The 19,635-nt window shown below is 33.4% G+C and overlaps 2 protein-coding genes across 3 annotated transcripts; both read right to left on the reverse strand.

The window, feature by feature from the left end:
* Nucleotides 1–4,829: 4,829 nt before the first annotated feature.
* Nucleotides 4,830–6,265, reverse strand: LOC111917505 (uncharacterized protein At2g27730, mitochondrial). 2 transcript variants are annotated; one of them, XM_023913185.3, is made up of 4 exons: nucleotides 6,109–6,265; nucleotides 5,458–5,598; nucleotides 5,302–5,340; nucleotides 4,830–5,219 (listed from the first exon to the last, which is right to left on the reverse strand). In XM_023913185.3, exons 2-4 carry the CDS (start codon nucleotides 5,557–5,559, stop codon nucleotides 5,010–5,012), a joined length of 351 nt encoding a protein of 116 aa, XP_023768953.1. In that variant the 5' UTR covers nucleotides 5,560–5,598; nucleotides 6,109–6,265; the 3' UTR covers nucleotides 4,830–5,009. The 2 variants fall into 2 exon arrangements, with proteins under 2 accessions (XP_023768953.1, XP_023768954.1); XM_023913186.3 differs by having other exon boundaries at nucleotides 5,458–5,587; nucleotides 6,109–6,263.
* Nucleotides 6,266–14,903: 8,638 nt separating this feature from the next.
* Nucleotides 14,904–16,258, reverse strand: LOC111917504 (DNA polymerase II subunit B4). The gene is made up of 3 exons (XM_023913184.3): nucleotides 15,925–16,258; nucleotides 15,382–15,500; nucleotides 14,904–15,255 (listed from the first exon to the last, which is right to left on the reverse strand). Exons 1-3 carry the CDS (start codon nucleotides 16,122–16,124, stop codon nucleotides 15,107–15,109), a joined length of 468 nt encoding a protein of 155 aa, XP_023768952.1. The 5' UTR covers nucleotides 16,125–16,258; the 3' UTR covers nucleotides 14,904–15,106.
* Nucleotides 16,259–19,635: the final 3,377 nt, after the last annotated feature.

Here is a 19,635-nt window from a genome sequence, read left to right on the forward strand (position 1 = left end):
ATAATGGTAAAAAGGGGGATCAATCCACGGGGAAATGGAATGTAATCCAATTGAACAAGTGAAATCAAATTAAACAAGTAAAATTAAATTAAGGAGGTTGTGATTTGTTTGAAAACTAAAAGACTTGAAAAATTAAAACGCTTGCAATTAAGCAAGATGGTGAGATTCTCAAATATTAGAGAGAACTGATAAACCAAGGCAATTCAACAAAATGAATACTTGTTTGTCTATTATTAGGATTCAATATGTAAGCTTATCATTCAACCCAAATTAGTTATAACAGTTATGAAGCATGATATGCCAAAATTCATCAAAGATAGTATGGAAGTTGAGGATGCCCACAACATACCTTCATAATCAAAATCAAGGATTCAATTGAAGCAATTGAACCCAAGAAAATTGATTAGCCTTAAGAATGAAGGAATTCCCAATTCCCGGAGGATGTCAATGCTTACACATCAATAAAGGAGTCATGATCCATAAGCTAGAGATGATATAATTCTACCATCACAAGCCCTTGTTCTAAGCAAATTCAATTATTAATTGCTAAATCAAAGAAAGAGACCAACAATTGTTCATCAAGTACCAAGCTCATGATCAAAGTATTAAATAAACATAAGAATTATGAACTAAGAATCATAAACATGAGATAAATGATAACCAAACATGAATCCTTCAAAACTAACAAATATCCACAGATTTTAGCCCAAATCAACCAAAATAAAGTAACTAGCCACTCATGGCAACAAGACAATGATTAGACCTGGCAAAATCTGGCACGACACGACAACCCGACACGAACCCAACACGAAGTTAGCGGGTTAGGGTCAGAGATTTCGACCCGTTTATGTACACGGGTTGACACGACACGACACGATAATTAAACGGGTAGGGTTAGGGTTAAGACTTTCAACTCGAAGATGACTCGAAGATGACCCGTTTAATTATATATATATATATATATATATATATATATATATATATATATATATATATATATATATATATATATTTCATATTTTTATAAATATTTTCAATATATACATTTGTAGTGGCCCAAACTCAAGAACTAAAAGTAAAATTCAAAATTTCAAAGTGACTTAATTTTACTCCTTCTCACTACATATCTCATTTCCTTCCTAACTCTAACTCTTTCCATTTTGCTTTCTAAACTTACTACCACATCCGTCCTATATTTATTGTCCAATTTTGACTTTTGAAGTCTTTATTCTTCAAAGTTAACCGTAAATATTTTTGTTTTTAATATATAACACTTAGTGTAAAATATATGAATGGATTGTGTTTTAAATGTCTTTTCATTGTTATAAGTTTTATCAAGTAATTTATAACATAAATAAAAATATTTAAGGTCAAAGTAAAAAAATAAAAACTTCAAAAGTCAAAAAATGAACAATAAATATGGGACGGAGGGAGTATATTTTTTTTTCCGTTCCACCTCCCACCTCCCAACTCCAGCATTTCACTTTTTCATTTTTTTCCTCCATGACTCTTATTTTTCAACCTTTAAAATGTTTCAACCCGGCATGCCACAACATATGTATAAGATTTAAACCTTAACCCGAAACCCGACACGAAATCGACAAGAAAATAAACGGGTTGACACGACACGACACGATAATTAAACAAGTCGGGTTAGGGTCAAGCACTCTCAACCCGTTTAATGTCTTGACACGACACGAACCCGACACGACACGACACGTTTGCCAGGTCTAACAATGATCATAAAAGTGTTTTAACATCATGGACTTAGCAAATACTAGAAGTATGAGATGACGAATGCTTCTTGCTCTCCAAAATCGATCTAGGAGCTACAAGACCTAACCTCTAAGGTAAATGATGGGTCAAACGACTAAAATGCCCCCGGGAAGGCAGTTTCACAGGTGAGCGCGCAAGGTTGCGCGGGTGGAGACCTTATCTTCACAAAAGATGTTGGAATGTTATTGGCTCATTCTTCCACTACTCCACCCAACTACCTTCGATTCCATTGGTCCCCTTTATACCTCACATCATTCAAATATGGACTAATCATCTTCAATCATCAAAATGGATAGTCCAAGCTCATCTTCAAGAGTCCATGATGCATCCAAGTCTTCAACACATCAAGCCCAATTCTTCCAAAACAAATACGCAAAGCCCAACAACTCCTCAAAAGCTCACAAAGCCCAACAACTCAACAACACGATAATCCGCAACCGCAACGGGACTCCGAAAACCTGCAAAACAGCTTATGCAAAAGAGAAAGCATCTGATGCGATCCAAAATAAAGAAATGATAAAATATGCAATGCAAAAACAACAAAAAAGATTAAAAATGTTAAAATAAACTACACAAAAGAAGTAAATAAAATAAACTATCAAAATCATTAAATCTTACTTGTCCTCAAGTAAGAAAAAGAATAAAATGAGTTCGGGATGAACTAAGCTAAAAGGGAAAAAAGAAAGGTTATACTAGAACTTGGTCAAATTCAGTCAACATGCTCAGAGTCGATCTCGTATGAACCCTACACGTCTTCAAATGTTTCCCACTTTAGAGCCATAAACCACATTATCGAACAACTTAAAGGGAGAATATACCGTGTCTAAATATGGTAACCATTAGAGTGTACAAGACAAAGGAAATAGGGGATGTGCCAGTGGGGGCACTCTAAATACATCAATGCAGACCATAATGCATGAAGGAAAGATGCCACCATACACGATGATTCCTACATTGGACATGCTAAAGTGTATCATAATGAAACAGGGTTTCCAGCGCAAACCTCCAGGGCAAACATCGAGCTTCAAGGGTTTCTCCCTTCTACTATCCTTTACATTCTACCATCTCGCCGTCATAACCTTTTCTCATCAAATTTAAAAAGGAAAAATATACAACTCAATCTAAGAAATAACACAAGACATCCTAAATCTTCATCAAAATTCCATCTTATAAGAGCCTTCAAACTCTAGTTTCCTGTAAGTATCTTCAAAAATAATTTAAAGTAGGGTATTAACATAAAAGTCCCTATGTTTTTCAAATTTGTGCAGTTTTGTCCCTGTAGCGAATGTGGGTGTGGTAATGCCTAATATTAGGACTAATTGTGTCAAAATCGCCATTTACCACTTACCCCGATTACACTGCCTACCCACCGTCCCTTTCTTCCCCATACCTCCTTCTCTCCAACCTTCTTCTTATTCTCTTCTGAATCAAACCTCAATGAATGGAACACCTTTCTTCCCCATACCTCCACCCCCGTATTTACCCCAAACACCGCCCAGAAGCCCAGCTCATATTGTCGCCCCTGATTGTTCATCACCATCATCTCCTTCACCTCTCTACTCTCTAAAACGTGAATCAGAGCAAAAAAATATGCAAATTTTGGTTTAGGTTTTATTTGGGTTTAATTTTAGGTTTGTGCACTTGTGTTTCGGTTTGTGTATTTGTATTGCTAGGGCTTTGATTTCATCTATGATTTATGAGTATAATTTATGGGTATGATATTTGGGTTTGAGCACCCATTGCATCAATCTGGGCATGGAGTTTGGATAAGTTGGTGGTGGACGATGTCAATGTAGATATGGTGGCGATGGTGGATTTCAATGATTGTAGCAGTGGTGTTTGATATTTGATGGTAGCAGTGATACATATGTTAGGCATTACCACACCTAAATTCGCCATAGGGACAAAACCTCACAAATTTGAAAAACTTAAGGACTTTTATGTCAATATCCCTTTAAAATATTACAAAGGCATCAAAAAATACCTATAATGATGCCAATCGTTTGTTCCAAAAGTAGTATGTATACCTAGGGGTGACAATCGTGTCGTGTTCGGATTGGCGGGATTGGAACATCAACTCGTACACGACCTGTCATACCGTTTATTTATACGGGTTTGCGGGTCAGATTCGGATTCGTGGTTCAGACATAACAACTAATGATGTTATTGCTATCACAAGGCCATAAAGATGAATAATCTTGTTTCTCAAATATGATCATTATAAGTGGATAAAATGATGATGTAAAAATAAAAGCAAGAAGCATTTTTAATCTCAGTCATGACTACAACAGACGTGGGATCAAGTCCACGCCAAATAATAAAAATAAAAAGTTTTATTTTCTCTTTAAATTCATTTATCATGTAGTGCGAAAATGTTTGTATCCATATATAGTATCAGTGTCACCTTCAATAATGAATGAGCCACCAATCACCAAAGCTGCATACAATATATTTCCACGTGGCTGTGTAGCGTACATGTATCAACAAGCTTCCATTTTGTGTTAAATGAGAGACAAATAGAGGTTAAAGTAGCTAAATATAATTTGCACAAAGTACCTGTGAACTCCATAAATTTTCAACTCCATTTACAATTGTGGCACCATAGGGCTGTGGTAACATTTATAAATTTTTTATCTTAAAATCATAAACAGGTGACGGGTCAACCCGTGATTCTTTTACAAACCCGTATACAACCCGTTTATCAAACGGGTTGACATGTTAAAAAAACTCAACCCAAACCCATTTATCTTAATATTAAATCACGGGTCATATTGAGAATTGTCGGAACTATTTATACCATAACATATAAATCAATATTATGTTTTTGACCCACGTGATCCTTTCTTTTTTATCCTATTCAAACATAATTCATATATTTGATCCAATATATATTCTTAAATTACATCTAATATTGTACTTATTAATGAGATTAATGCAGCAAATGTCATCATAAATCTCAATATGATACTTAAATACCAAAAAAATGTTTTGAGTTATTTGTAATCTGTTTATTTAGTTATGTAACATAAACCAACACCAACTGCTCGATAAAATGCTTGAACCAAATCCAAAACCAATTTATCATCACAAATATACCTCCATACAAACAAGTAAAACTCTTATTCAGTTATTTATCATCTTAAACCATTCAGACATGAGACACAAGATCAAAGAGGAACATGAAAAAAGATACAATTTTACCTAAATCACTCCCATTTTTTGACTTAAAGTATTCAGTCATGGAGATCCTCAGATTTCTTGTTCTTTGACTTAAGGTACCATCCAAGTGCTCCAACAGCTGTCACAACACCAGCTATAACCGCATAGTTCCTGTTCTTGTCTTCTGATACTCCAATAGCGGGCCCACTTCCTTTTGCTTCACCCCCACCCCCACCACCACCACCACCACCACCGGAGGTTGCTGATGTGGCATCTGCTTGGGCCTGTAAAAAAGACCAAAATCATCATTCCTTAATGTCATGTAACAAATGGGTATATAAGTAGATGCAATGGGGGGTTGTTGACCTTGCGTGCAAGCTTTTCCAACTTCTCTTTCTCGACTTTCTACAAGATCAAGAAGGAAACAATCAGAAAGTAGAAAGAGAAATATGGAACAATTTAAACAGGGCTTTTCTTAAGTTGAATGGAATTCAACGTGTTTTGAAGTGCTTAATTCATTACCTTGATGTAGACATTCTCTGCAGCTTTTTCCTCCTCACTTAGTATTTTTCCACTGCTTGAGAGCCTTCGAGACATGTATCGAAATGCCTGCTTTGCTGCCATGGTTGCCTTCTTCTTCAACTGCTTTCACCTAAAATAGTACTACATCAGAGTTCATCAGAAGTTCAGATGATTAGGTTTATATCAAGTGGAATTAGCCTTACATTGTTGGAATAATCGGAATTGGGAAAGGTAAAATGATGAGGCTTACAAATTGTTGATTCGGTGTAGAAGACAATCAACACAAACACACAAATGCTTACAATCAAATAGATGCCGAGTTTATAATTTCAACTGGAGGTGCGAATTAAGAGTTTATTCGTGTATATCGGTATATGTAGAACAATACAAAAACATAATTATGTAAAATCCATCGTAGCTCAATAGCAAAACATAGGCGAATGATCCAAAAACTCCTAATGAACATTTCGAATCGAAATGTATACGAATCGTAAGAAAATCGAACAAAATGAAGGCCAGATAAAAATCAGTCGGTTTGACGGTGAATTATGATAAAATTTGTATCGATTATCAAAACCTAACGAAAAAGAACAGCAAACATGATAATAAACAGGATGAAATAATGAAAATTGTTGCAGAGAAGATACTTACAAAGTTACAAGTGACGTTGAGATGATCGAGAAGCAAAAGAGGTTCTGGGTTTAATCTTTCGATCAATTGGGAAATATCAAAATGGAAGAGAAAGAAAGAAGCTACCAGCACACGTGACACGCCACACGGGCACTTGTCAACAATACTTAATTTGTTGATTATAATATTTTTTGATTTATTTATCCGGTCTCTAATTTTTGTGTTTTTTTTTTTTGGATAATGTCTTGATAGGTTAAGATACTTTTTGAAATGTACATATTTAGTCCTTATTTTTTTTTTTTATAAAATAAACCCTTATATTTTATTAATATGTACACATTAGGCCATTTTCACCGGATTCTACAGGTTTTGCTGACGTGGAAGGGTTTATTTTACAAAAAAAAAGATTAAGACTAAATGTGTACATTTCAAAAAGTATCTTACCTTATCAAGTCATTTTCCCTTTCTTTTATTTTGTTGAAATGAAATACCCAGGTGGCATCCACATATCCACAACGAAAATTTTCCAACTTTTATTCATCATGAAAAAGAGGGAGAACCCCGATCTCCAACGACTCCTTTGTGTGTTCCTACACATCACTGGTAGCAAGGAGGAATGATGGCAAAAACAACATGGTCGAAGGGGGAGGCAGGAGGAAGTAGAGACGGTAGTTGGCTGCGAGGAGCTGCTTTGGTAGCCCCCTCGTCGATTCTTTCTTCTTTTTCTGGCAACATATCTCAAAGATAGATGCAAAGAAAGACAGATCGGAGAAACACAACAGGTAAAGGGTGTTTGGCTGTTGTTGTTCGACCGGAAGGAAGAGAGATGAGAAAAAGAAGGGTTGCCACCCTTTTCTTGCTGCTGGAGGATCACCCACCTCCGGTGACTAAGCTAATTAATTGCTATTTAGGGTCACTTGTGCTTCCACATCAGCAAAATCTGTAGAATTCGATGAAAATGACCTAATGTGTACATATTAATAAAGTATAAAGGTTTATTTTACAAAAAAAGAATAATGACTAAATGTGTACATTTCAAAAAATATCTTACCCTATCAAGTCATTTTCCCTAAAAGAAAATTTGTATATGACCGGTATACCGGGTATAGCCGGTCACAAGGATTGCATTGTTACAAAAAATAAAGTATAAGAGTTTATTTTACAAGAAAAAAAGAATAAGGACTAAATGTGTACATTTCAAAAAGTATCTTACCCTATCAAGTCATTATCCATTTTTTTCCGCCATGTTCTCTAATTTTTTCTAGAAAGGATATGGAGGAAAAAAAAAGAGTAATTTTTCCTTTCCTTTCCCTTCCTTACATACTCTTTCTTTTTCAACCCTATCATCTAAAAAAATGAGAGGAAAGAAATTTAAGAAAATAAGTCATTTCTTTCCATCACAAACCCTATATTTCCTTCCCTTTCTCTTGTTAAATAAAACTCAAGAACACCCCTCTTTTCCTTCTTCCATTTCTCTCCTTTAAAAAAACTCGAGAACACATATTTCCTTCCCTTTCCTTCTTTAAAAAAAATTCGAGAACAAGAAGTTTAAGAAGATACAAGCATGATGATATTGTGTTTTGTTTAAGGGAACTTGACTTATCAGACTAATTATCTTTTTGTTTTGTTCATATTTAAGTAACTTCGTTTTTTATATACATTTAGGTAACGAACTTATTGGAAGTGTTCATAAGATCATTATGACCGGTTATAGTAAGTTACAATCGGTCATAATGATCATCTGTGAACATTTCCAACAAGTTTGTTATCTAGATGTGTATAATAAAACGAGGTTACCTAGATATGAACAAAACGGAAAGTTAATTACCTTGATAATTCAATTTACCTTATTTTTTATTTTACATTCTAAATTCAACAAAAATGGTAAATACTTTTAAAACCATACAATTTTGGTAAATATCTTTTTAAAATATACTACTTTAGTATAATAAAAAATAATAAAAAAACCCTTCAAAGTTAATAGGGAAAAAACACATAGTCATTTTATAAAATTTTATTGTTTAAGATATTAAATATAAAAATTAAAATTTACTAAAAAACTAAAAGTATCAGAGATGAAGAACAATAAGATGCAATACAACATCATCTTCAATTAAGTTTGCTTATATATTACAAGAATTTAAAATACAAAAAATAGAAGTAGTTTTTATCTATATCAATAGCATTGCTATTGTATTATATATATATATATATATATATATAACTATTTGATAATTATGTTACAAAAAATGGCCCCTCATAAATATTGTTTTAAGAAAATTTAACTGAATATATTAATATTGCAAAAATTATGATTGACCGTCTTAATAAAAAGGAAAATTGACTTATCTTGGTAGTTACATTTCCGTTTTGTTCACATCTAGGTAACTTTGTTTTTTTGTATACATCTAGATAACGAACTTGTTAGAAGTGTTCATATATGATAATTATGATCGGTTGTAACTTGCTATAGACAATCATAATGGTCATATGTAAACACTTACAAAAGTTCGTTACCTAGATGTATACCTAAAAAATAAAATTATGCAAATGTGAATAAAGAGAAAAGGTAATTACACTGACAATTTTTTTTTGTTTAACAACCAAAAAACAACTCTATTAAAACGTGACAAACACGTTAAAGATAATATAAAATAATTATCAATTTATTTAATTTATATTTAATTATATAAAACATAACAAACATATATTAATTTCGTATTAATCTTGTGATGGATTTTTCGTATTAATCTTGTGATGGATTTTGAATAACGTACATAATATCTTTTACGCAATACAAATTTGAATTTGAATTTCGTTTGTATCGTTTATTTGGTGGTGGTGTGACTTCAATTGACATCCATAGTTATTCAATCACATTAATAAAAGAATAAAGGTATATTTGTTTGGAAGGGCGCTAAAGGAGGTACATATATGAATATGAATATTATTTCAAAACGCAAATTATATGAACTTTATTACATATTTTAATGAAGTATTATCTTTTTTTTTCTATAAAATCATTCAGAAAAAAAAGAAAAAGACAAAAATGCAAAAATGGTCTCTATGGTATGCATTTTTTTCTTTCGGATTTTAGTCTAAATTTCGATTTTTTTTTACTTTATGATCATTTTGGCCATGTTTCTTGTGGATTTGATCATCATTAAACTTAAAATGACTAATATGCCTTTTTAATTTATTTTTATAAATTTTTTTAAAACTTTATCTTTTATTTTAATATTAATGCAATAATAAATAAAGTGGGCCTCTCTCTCTCTCTCTCTCTCTCTCTCTCTCTCTCTCTCTCTCTCTCTCTCTCTCTCTCTCTCTCTCTCTCTCTCTCTCTCTCTCTCTCTCTCTCTCTCTCTCTCTCTCTCTCCTAATAGAAAAGTATGAACCAACTTCTATGTTTGTATGACTCTTTTTCTTCAAACACATCAACAAAAACTTCATTTATTCAATTAAAGAATTGCACCAAATCGCTTCTTTAATCTGTAGATTTTCTAATTTTTCCGGCTTCAACAAACGTAAACACTCACTACATCAAAGGTAAAACTCGTTCATCACTGCCCTCAGATTCAACAAACAACAATTTTCCTTAATTTTAACATTTTCAGATCAAACATTCTTGTTAACCCAACGACATTACAATCTTCCTATGTCGCTGTCATGTCATGTTTGTCGTTGCTCTGTCATGTTTTGAAGGTTAAAGATGGTCAAATCTGATAGAGGTTTCCATAAATTACCACCGAGCCACTGTAGTACACACAAATCCAGATACACACAAAAAGATACATTGATCGGAAAATAAATAAAGAGAGTTAGGGTTCATAAATCGAACAATGGTGTAGATTTAGGGTTCAAATAAACAAACTTTCTTTTTGATTTTCTACGTTGAAATGTACAATGAAGCTTAAATCCAAGCAAATCACTTTAGGTTCGAATTAACCAAACTCTGATTTAGAATCTACACTCCCAAACTTACAATGGAGAAGACAAATCTCTTGCAAATCCACCACTATATTCTTCCTTGTCGATTTTGATTTCATCTGCAAACCTTAAAAAACATATGGTTTGAAGTTAAACTGATATAGGTCGGTCTGAATTAGAGATTGAAGTCAAACGAGTTTCGATCTGGATTTACAATATGCATATGATTTGAATATGATATCAAAATCGACCCCTTTTCTCTTCCACCATAACCCTTACGCCCCACTCTTGAGTTCAACTTAAGGAGATAAAAGAAAGGAAATGGGCGGAAATGAGAGGAAGGTAAGAGAGATTGATGCTCCCGAGTTTCATTAAAGGAGGGAAGTGGAAGGATATGGAAGGATCACTTTCCTTCCTAGCTTTCCTTCCGATTTGGGAGGATTTGAAAAGAAAGAATAAAATGTTTAACTTTCCTTCCATTTCTCTCCAACTCGGGAGCACAAAAGACAAATTTGTTTTCCTTTCTTTTCTCTTCTTTTCTCTCCTTACTTTCTTTTCTATTCTCTTCTTTTCTTTGCTTCAACTCGGGAGCGGGGTGTTAGGGATGAGAACTTGGCTCGGAAACCCAAAGTGAAACACACCGAACCGAATTTGTAACATCCCAAAATTTAAGACTAAAAAATTTGATTTTTATATTAATAAAACCATTATCCAAAACATTATCTTAAAACCATAGTGAAATCAGAGTATATCCAAATCATCCAAGTACATCAGAGTTAAACAAAATGCGGAACAATATGGTGTGTGTCACGCAATCATCCCGAGCTCTTCCCTTTCGATCTGGGAGTACTTGAAACGTAAACTGAAAACCGTAAACACGAAGCTTAGTGAGTTCCCAAAATACTGCATACCATACATATCTGCCAGCTTCACGTTGTGTCTGGTCCATTTCACCCCCGTTTCTATTTCGCCCCCAAGTCTATTTCACCTCATTCGTCAGCCCCAAGCTATATCGGGTCTATTTCACCGCTGAGTCTATTTCAACGCATATTTCAGCACAAGGTTGTACAGGGTCTATTTCACCCCCGGTTTTATTTCACCCCACATACATATAGCAAACAGCCACACATGCATATAACATATACATCAGGAGTCACAAATACCACAAGCACATAACATATCCTAGTGTCCTACAGTATAGTGAGCAAACCCACCTCGATCCTGCTGATAACGAAATACATAGGCTGGTGCAACTAGTAATTACCTCACTAACCATGAAAACAAAACCCTAATTAATAATTAGGTCAATAACCATAACCGAGGTCCCTACTCCTCAACTTTACTCCTAGGGTAAAAGACTATTTTAACCTTCCCTTACTGGGCCTAACTAACTTGGACCAAAAATCCAATAATGGTGCAAGGTCCAAAAAATGGCCCAACTCATAAACCTAAGGCCCAACCATGGCCTAACAAACATAAGACCCAAAGCCCAAAAGAATCCTGAGTCCAAAAGGGCCCAAATCGCTAAAAGCCCACATCACCGAGTACACTCGACGTACTCCTCATACGCATGATGTACGAGTGTTGACTAAAAAACGTGCAGCTGACCCAGTATGCGCAGCGTACCAGGAATTACGCTCCACGCACCCGCCAGGGTCCCATTTGTCCAATTTTGTCTTAATCACTTAAGCTCTTAATGTTCAAACGTCAGATCTACTTCATTTCAAGGTATTAATACATAAAGTTGGCAACTTTATCACTTTGCACGACTTAATGGGACCCAAAAACTGATTTTGTCCATTAAGACCCATAATAATGACTCTAACTCATGCATGGTCCATTATGATTCATCGAGATGACATTTCTTTACACAAAGAACATCATAAGGGTTAAGATCTAGTTTTCTTAGATCCTGGAGTGGCTCAAACTCACAAGGAGACTCGTAAAACCATAATAAGCTCAAAAGAAAGCCCTAATCTCAATCTAACACAAAGAGGTATCTAGATGCGACCTTTTATGCCTTCTGAAGCTAGCAAGTTTGATGGAGATTCTGGATCTACAACCTCAAGTCCAACCAAAGGTTGATCACCAAGCACTACCTTCTTTAATGCACACAAAACAACACAAATTTACTTCCAAAGAAAATGACATGGAAAATATTTGTGTTATAACATTGTTATAACATGAAAACCATATCCTTGTTTGGTGTTATAACATCATTGCTTATCTGGCATGTGAGATGACACCAAACTGGTGTTACATCTCGTTGTCCACATCCAATGCTCTAAAGAAAGTCCTTGTGTTCTCTCTATTCTTCCTTTAAACAAGAAAGTGTGTATATCGACGTATATGTCTGTGATGGTCCAGTGTGTGCAACAATGTTTTGTGTGTGTGGCTCCATTTCTAATTAATAAAATTTTAAATTAAATTTAAAACATAATAAAAGAATGTATTAGAAAAGTATTTTAGTTTTTTTAAATTTTCAATGGACATAAAATCACAAACAAACATGACCAAAAAGATCAATGAAGCCAAAATAATAAAGGTTCGGACTAAAAAAGAAAAACCATTCTTGCAATTTTGTAAAAAAGATGCTAGTATACTTTATTTAGAGTTTCAAGAGTTATGATGGTGCACCATTAATTTACTTAAAAACCACATGGGACTTCACCAAAGGAGGATTTTCACGGACTCTTAGCGAACTATTTTTTAGTCAAGCATGATAGGAAAAAAATTGAATGGGAAATTACCGAGTTCCACTATTCACGAAACATAATTCTAAAGCTCTAGAACTGCATGAAAGTAATTCATAATTATGCATTCCGCAAACTATTCGCAAAATCACAATATGTAAGAAAACATCGTCTAGCAAATTCAAAAGTCTTTTTTCCACGAAACAAGTGATTATTTTGTGAATCAACATAAATATAGTTTAGCACCGATCATTTAGTACGAAACACTTCAAAAGTGAGTTACACCAAGTTCGAATCTAATAGATTTCAATCCTTTTCTGTGTTAAAAATGAGATTCTTTTGTCATGCAAAGTCAAATTATTAATTACTTTTGACATACCTAAAATTATTAATTTAAATTATATCTTATAAATACCTCTATTGGTTTGATATATTACTTTAATATAAAAAAGAATATTTAATTTTGGATATAAGGTTACACATAGATCATCTCCAACTCAATTCTATTTTTCCCCAAAAAATGGAATAAATAGTGTTTCATTTTCAATCCTATTTTATTTTTTACCCCATTTTTACTCCCAAAAAATATATTTGTAATATATATTATATTTTTTTCTAACTTATATAGATTGTCAACCATACCCCTTCTACTAATTTGGTTTTAACAAATATATAATCTATATTTTTTTCATTACAAAATTATTAAATAAAACAGATTATATTTATAATACTTAATTATAAGCTTTTGTAAAATACGTTATCGTGTTTTAAAATTTCTATTTTATATGAATTTGATAAACAAAAAGTAAATTTTATATTTATAATTTATTAATATAATTTAATATATAATACAATATTATAAGTATTAAATACTACAATTAAATTATAATTAGTATATAAAAATAAACTAGTAATGTATAAATATATAAAAAAAGAGACTAAACCGACAACTCAAAGTTCATCCTCATTTTGGGAGAAATGAATAGTATAACATCATATTTGGTGTTATACTATTCATTTCCCCCAAAATTGGGGAATAAATGGAATAAGGTTGGAGATGAATAAGAAAAGAAATGAGAGAAAAAAATAGGAATGGATTAGAGTTGCTCTTAAAGATGTTTGAAATATATAACTTTTGGAATTTATTCAATTATTTTACTTTATTAAAAAAAATGATTTCAAATATAAGTTCCAAGATATTTGTTTGTCTACGCACCTCATCGCAAACCACACTTTATCGCCTCAAAACACATCATACATAATGGCACCATTGAATTCAACCTTCATTTATATGCAATTGGCCCAATCTTGCATCATTTCCTACACGGATGTTGATTGGGCAGGGTGTCTCGACAACAGATAACCCACCCCACATTGTTTTAAGAGACAGTCTCGTCTCATGGTCTAAAAAACAACCTACTTTCTCCTGTTTAAGTTCCAAGTTAGGATATCAAGGTGTTGCAAAAACCTATTAGCTCCTCAACGTATTTCTTGAACTTCATTACTCCTATATATGCGGGCTACTCTACTTTATTGCAACCATATATCAGTTAGAGGTGAGCAAACTTGAACCAAAAAACCGACGAAACCGAAACCGAAGCAAAACCGATGATTTATGTTTGAATTTTTTAAAAGGTCTTTTATGAGATTAACCTAAAAAAACATAAACAATGATTATGGATGAATATTGATTCTCTCCAAAAAAAAAAAAAAAAAAATGTGAACAATACAATCTTTATTATCATTTAAATTCACATTTTTTATGCTAAGCCCACCAATATAACTCATGGATAGGAACCTAAAGTGATTTAGAACTTGTTGATTCAAAGTTAAATGAGTTTTGTTTACTTATGAATTTCAATATCCTCACATATATCTATATCCATTTGTTCCTCCTTAAACCATGTTAATCACACAACTTTTTTGGGGTTATTTTCAATTATGAGTATGAAAAGGGTATTTATGTCTTTTTCACCGACACAAGATTAAAAAAGTGTTCTTTTCCCACCTTCTTCCACTTTTTGGGTGGGACAAACAAATAACCTCTTAAATTACATTAGTAAAAACTTTGATTATCAATATAACATTTGTAATCATATCAAATATATTAAATTTTCATAAGAAGCTACAAAAAGTCTGTAAAAATCTGTCTGGGATCAATTCAAACAAACCGACCCGTTTGACCTTTACAAATAACTTTCAATTCAATACTTTCATAAATAACTTTTCTTCAAATCGAAATCTGAAATATTTTCTAGTTTCAGACCAAACTTTGATAATCCAAACATTTCATATTTGCATCAGAAAATTGCCTAGAGGAATACAAGAGAAAAGTTCCACACTAAACTTCTTCATTCAAAAGCCCATATCCAGAAGAAACCAAATGAAATAAACACTCACTCCCCATTGACAACAACATTCACATCTTCAGCTTCAGTTTCCTCTGCTTTTCCATTCTCCATTGGAGACTCTTCTGTTTTAGTCTTTTTGGCTTCCTTTGACTTTGATGTGTCTGACTTCCTTTTCGCATTCTTCTGCTTGAATTCTGCAAGTATGAACAACTTGTTAATGTAACAATCACAGAAAAATCAAGCTCAATACACATCCATGGCTTCATGTTAGTTTAGAATAAGAGCACACATATACTTTCAGGTTTAGGAATGTTTTCAACCTTCAAGGGAGGTTCTTAGAGATGCAATGAACTCTGGAAACTCTATCTCTTCAAGAGCCTTGAATACATCTTCAGCACTGATTGTTTGCCTCTTGGATTCCTTGCATATGTCATTTGCCCTGCAAAAGATTACATTGGAGCTGAATTAGGGCAACATCAACCTTCGCAAATCAACGACTTTAGCATCAACCTTCTCGAATTCCGTTCAATATAACATCCATTCTTTCTGTTATATGATACTCTGAAAAAGGGAAGTATCCTATCCCTCTCGCTATAGCTATGCTATAATTTCTATTAGCACAAATTAACCAGTGAAATGAGACTTAACTATACTTATACGTATATAGCAAAAGAAGAAAAGGCCTTCAATGCTATAACTTCAACATTAGATCTCAATCGGCTTGCATCTTAAACGCTACAAGTGGAATTTGCTATATACCTTAGATCTACATGAAATGTAGCACAATTACACCAAGGTAATGTTGGTGTTCGATTTGTCAAAAAATTATATAAATTGAGCAAGGGGAAGGAATCTGTACTGACGTAGCGGAAAGGTAATGGATGAAAATTCGAGAGCTTTCGGAGAAGGCTAAGAGAGAATCCTTTAAGACTTGAATTTCACCCCCGTCTTGAGATAATTGAGACAGTTTATCCTTTACTAGTCTCTTCACTATCGCCTTCGGCAGCTCCTCCGCATCTGCAACAACTTTCTCCACCACCGTTGCTGTCGTGGCCGTCGCCATAGTCGTGGCTATTCTTCTCAAATCTCAACCTCGATCTCAGTAATTTGCAATGTGTTTATCAATCTAGGGTTTCTTTCCCGCCATTGTCCGAGAAAGCTTTTATACGAAATTGGAACGATCTTTTCTTGAGGACCTCGTGGCTTGTAATTTCACTTATTAACATTTAAAATTATAATAGTTGGTTTATAATATTGGGAAATTGAGTGATGTAACTTTTTTTTTTTTGTTGTTTTTATAAAATATAAACATTTTTTTTAAATGACCACTTGGGAATGGGGTGTTTAGGACCTGATTTCGTACTTTGTTAAACGGATAGATAATTTTGATTCGGTAAGTTGGTTCTCCTATACATATTTTTTAACCCGTTTCAGACTAGATTTCGATATTTTCTTTTTTCGGATTACTTTACATCTCATTCCAAACACCTCTACAACCGAAAAAAAAAATTTGATAGCAGTGAAAAAATGCAATTTTTATATGTAAGTTTCACATTTATATAAGTATTTCGGGTCTGCCTTATGTGTAGATAAAACAAAGTTAGGGCTTAGGACCCCCACTTTTAAGGGGGTCCACTTAAACCCAAGTTCTTATTACCTAGTCCATATTTCATTTGGTTGTTCCCAAAAAGAATCGAATTCCCTACATGCCTTTCCCAGAATCGTTGTACTCCTAACGCCTTAAAGAAGTTCTATTCTTCTTATTGTACAAGCGACGATTACTGGTGTTCTTCCTTCGCCCTTATCAACTTGAACACTTTTAAGTATGAACCGCTGAAATACACTACATTATGTTCTTCTTCTTCCTTCTCCATTCTCGACTTCTCCATTCTCTATTGAAGGTTATCACAAACTCATAGTATCACTGAATTAGTAATACATTTGAAGTTTTTTTTTTCACTTTTTAGTTAATATATTTCCATTATCTATCATGTTGTCATTTGATTACCTAATTAGGGTTAATACTTAAAGCTGATTAGGGTTATTGGCTTTGGTTGGTGGAATTGGAATTTTTTTTCCTGATCAAAATCATGTTTGTTTTAAAAATCCCGATTGAAGGCAGATTGGTAGTGACCATGTCCAATCAAAATCGGTTATGAGTTGTATGACTATACAACATCTCTTGTTCTTTAGCAAATTCAAACGAGAATGAATCTTTCCTGATCTGATTTTTTATTCCACGGGTTAATACTTTTCAGTTTTTATTTAGTCATTTATCTGATTTTTTGTTCCATTGTTCAATGATTACAACAGATTACATATTACAGTCAGTGAATCAAGTTCGACTGTTGGAACGAATTTGAGTTTTCAGTTTTCCAGATTTGAGCTTTCCATTATCTTCGGGACGGTATAATTCTTAGCCATATCTTCTATACTTATAGTAGTTGTCTTGGTGATTGTTCATTGTTATTATTAATCAAATAATTAATAATCATGTAAAATAGGAAATACGAATTTCATTAAAGAAAGATAAAATGGTTATTTTGTCAATTGAAAAACATTTAGTAAAAGAAATTGAGTATGAAAACTTCATTAAAGAATTTGCATCTAAAAAGTCTAGAAAAATTAACTTGATGTCTTAAATATATTCACAAAAAACATATACATAATAAAAAAAAAGTTTTTAACTCCGTCATTTATAAACTTTTTAGTTTATTATTGCTGCTCCCAAGCTCGAATAAATGATGAGGGCTTATAACATTAAGTATAGCAAATGTCAAAGGCCTTTGGCAAGGGCCCCAAAAAAATTGTTTGCTTAGAGCTCCCAAACTGGTTGAGACGACCCTGTAGGTATTATAGGGTTTTCTATGAATTTTAATCGTGTTAATGCAATTATAAGATTACATGGACTTATACATTTATACTACATCATACATCATTATTAAAAACTCTAATTTTCGTTAGTCCGGAACGTGCCCGAAATTCGAAAATCATGTCCGGAATCTAAAAATCATGTCTAAAATATAATGAACCGAATTCGGAATTTTGTTTCAGACTACTGTTCCGGAATTTTTTTGTCCAGAATTCCACTCGGGAACATACATACAAAAATCTCTAATTAATAATTCTTTTGATTGTATCATGATAGAACATACGAAACAGTTGTTACTACAACCTGCAGACCTGAACTTGGGCATGAAATCATGGTGCGCTTACAAAACCGACCAATTTGTGGGTTGATGTTTAGGCAATCATGTTTTGGTGATTACGTGAACATGTTGATGGGTGTCGAATGTCACCCTTTACTATGTCACTATCTTATGTTCAAGGAAGTTACTACTTTTGATCCAATTGACCTAAAAGAGCTTCTATTTCCTGTTGGCGACTATCAGGTTTGCTTTGACAAGAAAGCATTCTGCTTTGTCACCGGCTTGCGGTTCGGGGATTATTTCCATCCCAGTTCTAGTTTTGCAGAATTCAGAGAACGTGTGTTTCCATTTGTGTCGATTTCACGTTCGGTAAGTATGGTTGACCTTATGCACGTGTTCAATAACTTACTTCATCAATTAAGCAATAAAAGATGTGGTGAGAGTCTCCCTGCTGTATATGCTAGAGCAAGGATTTTTAAGGAAATACACGCAACATCCAATTACTAATGAACGTATATATGAAACTTGTCTATAATTTACAGGAGTTTAATAGGTATACAATTTTTACCCACATTATATCAAAGTGATACCTATTAGGGAAATTGAGTAAACTAACCCTTATTAAGTGTAATTTTTTACATAGGTACCCATGGGGCAGATTGATATGGGATTTCACTTACAAACAGATGCGTATCGTGTTTGATAAGATTTAGGACCATTTGAACCCAAATGCGACAAGAGTCGGCAGTAAACACACATATACTCTACAAGAATTTGTCTACGCATTTAAGGTATGTACACTATGCTTAATAAGAGTTGTTAAACAACAAGTATTGTAACTTTATTAACTTGGTAAGTTGTTTGACATCTTAATTTTGTAGATTTGGATCTTAAAGACATTTCCCAACAATAGTATAGTTGGTTCCCCTATATCGGGTGTTATCCTTCGGGCAGTTACATACCCTAGGATGAGGTGTTTGCATGCATTTCATTGTCAACGTATTCTCGATGTTACTAATGTATGTACTTTAGTCCACCTTATAATTTATAATTTGCTATGACATAAATAACTTAAGATTAAACTTTATATATTGTTTTTATATAGCGTCCCCCCCCACCCCAACGAGTTGTTGCAGCCTACTGCATAAGAGCATGCTACTATGTGGTGGATTGAGAGTGTCCAGTGGATAGACGATGCATATTATGCTAATGTTTGAGTTATGGTTTTCTTTGTCAATGTTTTAAAACAATTTCCTTTTGAAGATGTAGCAAAAACAAGTTTATCCTTCCGAAGAATATTTTATAACATATTATGAAATCGTACAAACATCACTACAAGTTTTTTAAATCAACAATATCGTACTGTTGGCTACCTTTTTTACTAGTATGTCTACTCTTAGACTTAACGTTACTTTTTCCACTTGA

Source organism: Lactuca sativa, chromosome 2 (genome assembly GCF_002870075.4).
Source record: "Lactuca sativa cultivar Salinas chromosome 2, Lsat_Salinas_v11, whole genome shotgun sequence".
Taxonomy (NCBI): domain Eukaryota; kingdom Viridiplantae; phylum Streptophyta; class Magnoliopsida; order Asterales; family Asteraceae; genus Lactuca; species Lactuca sativa.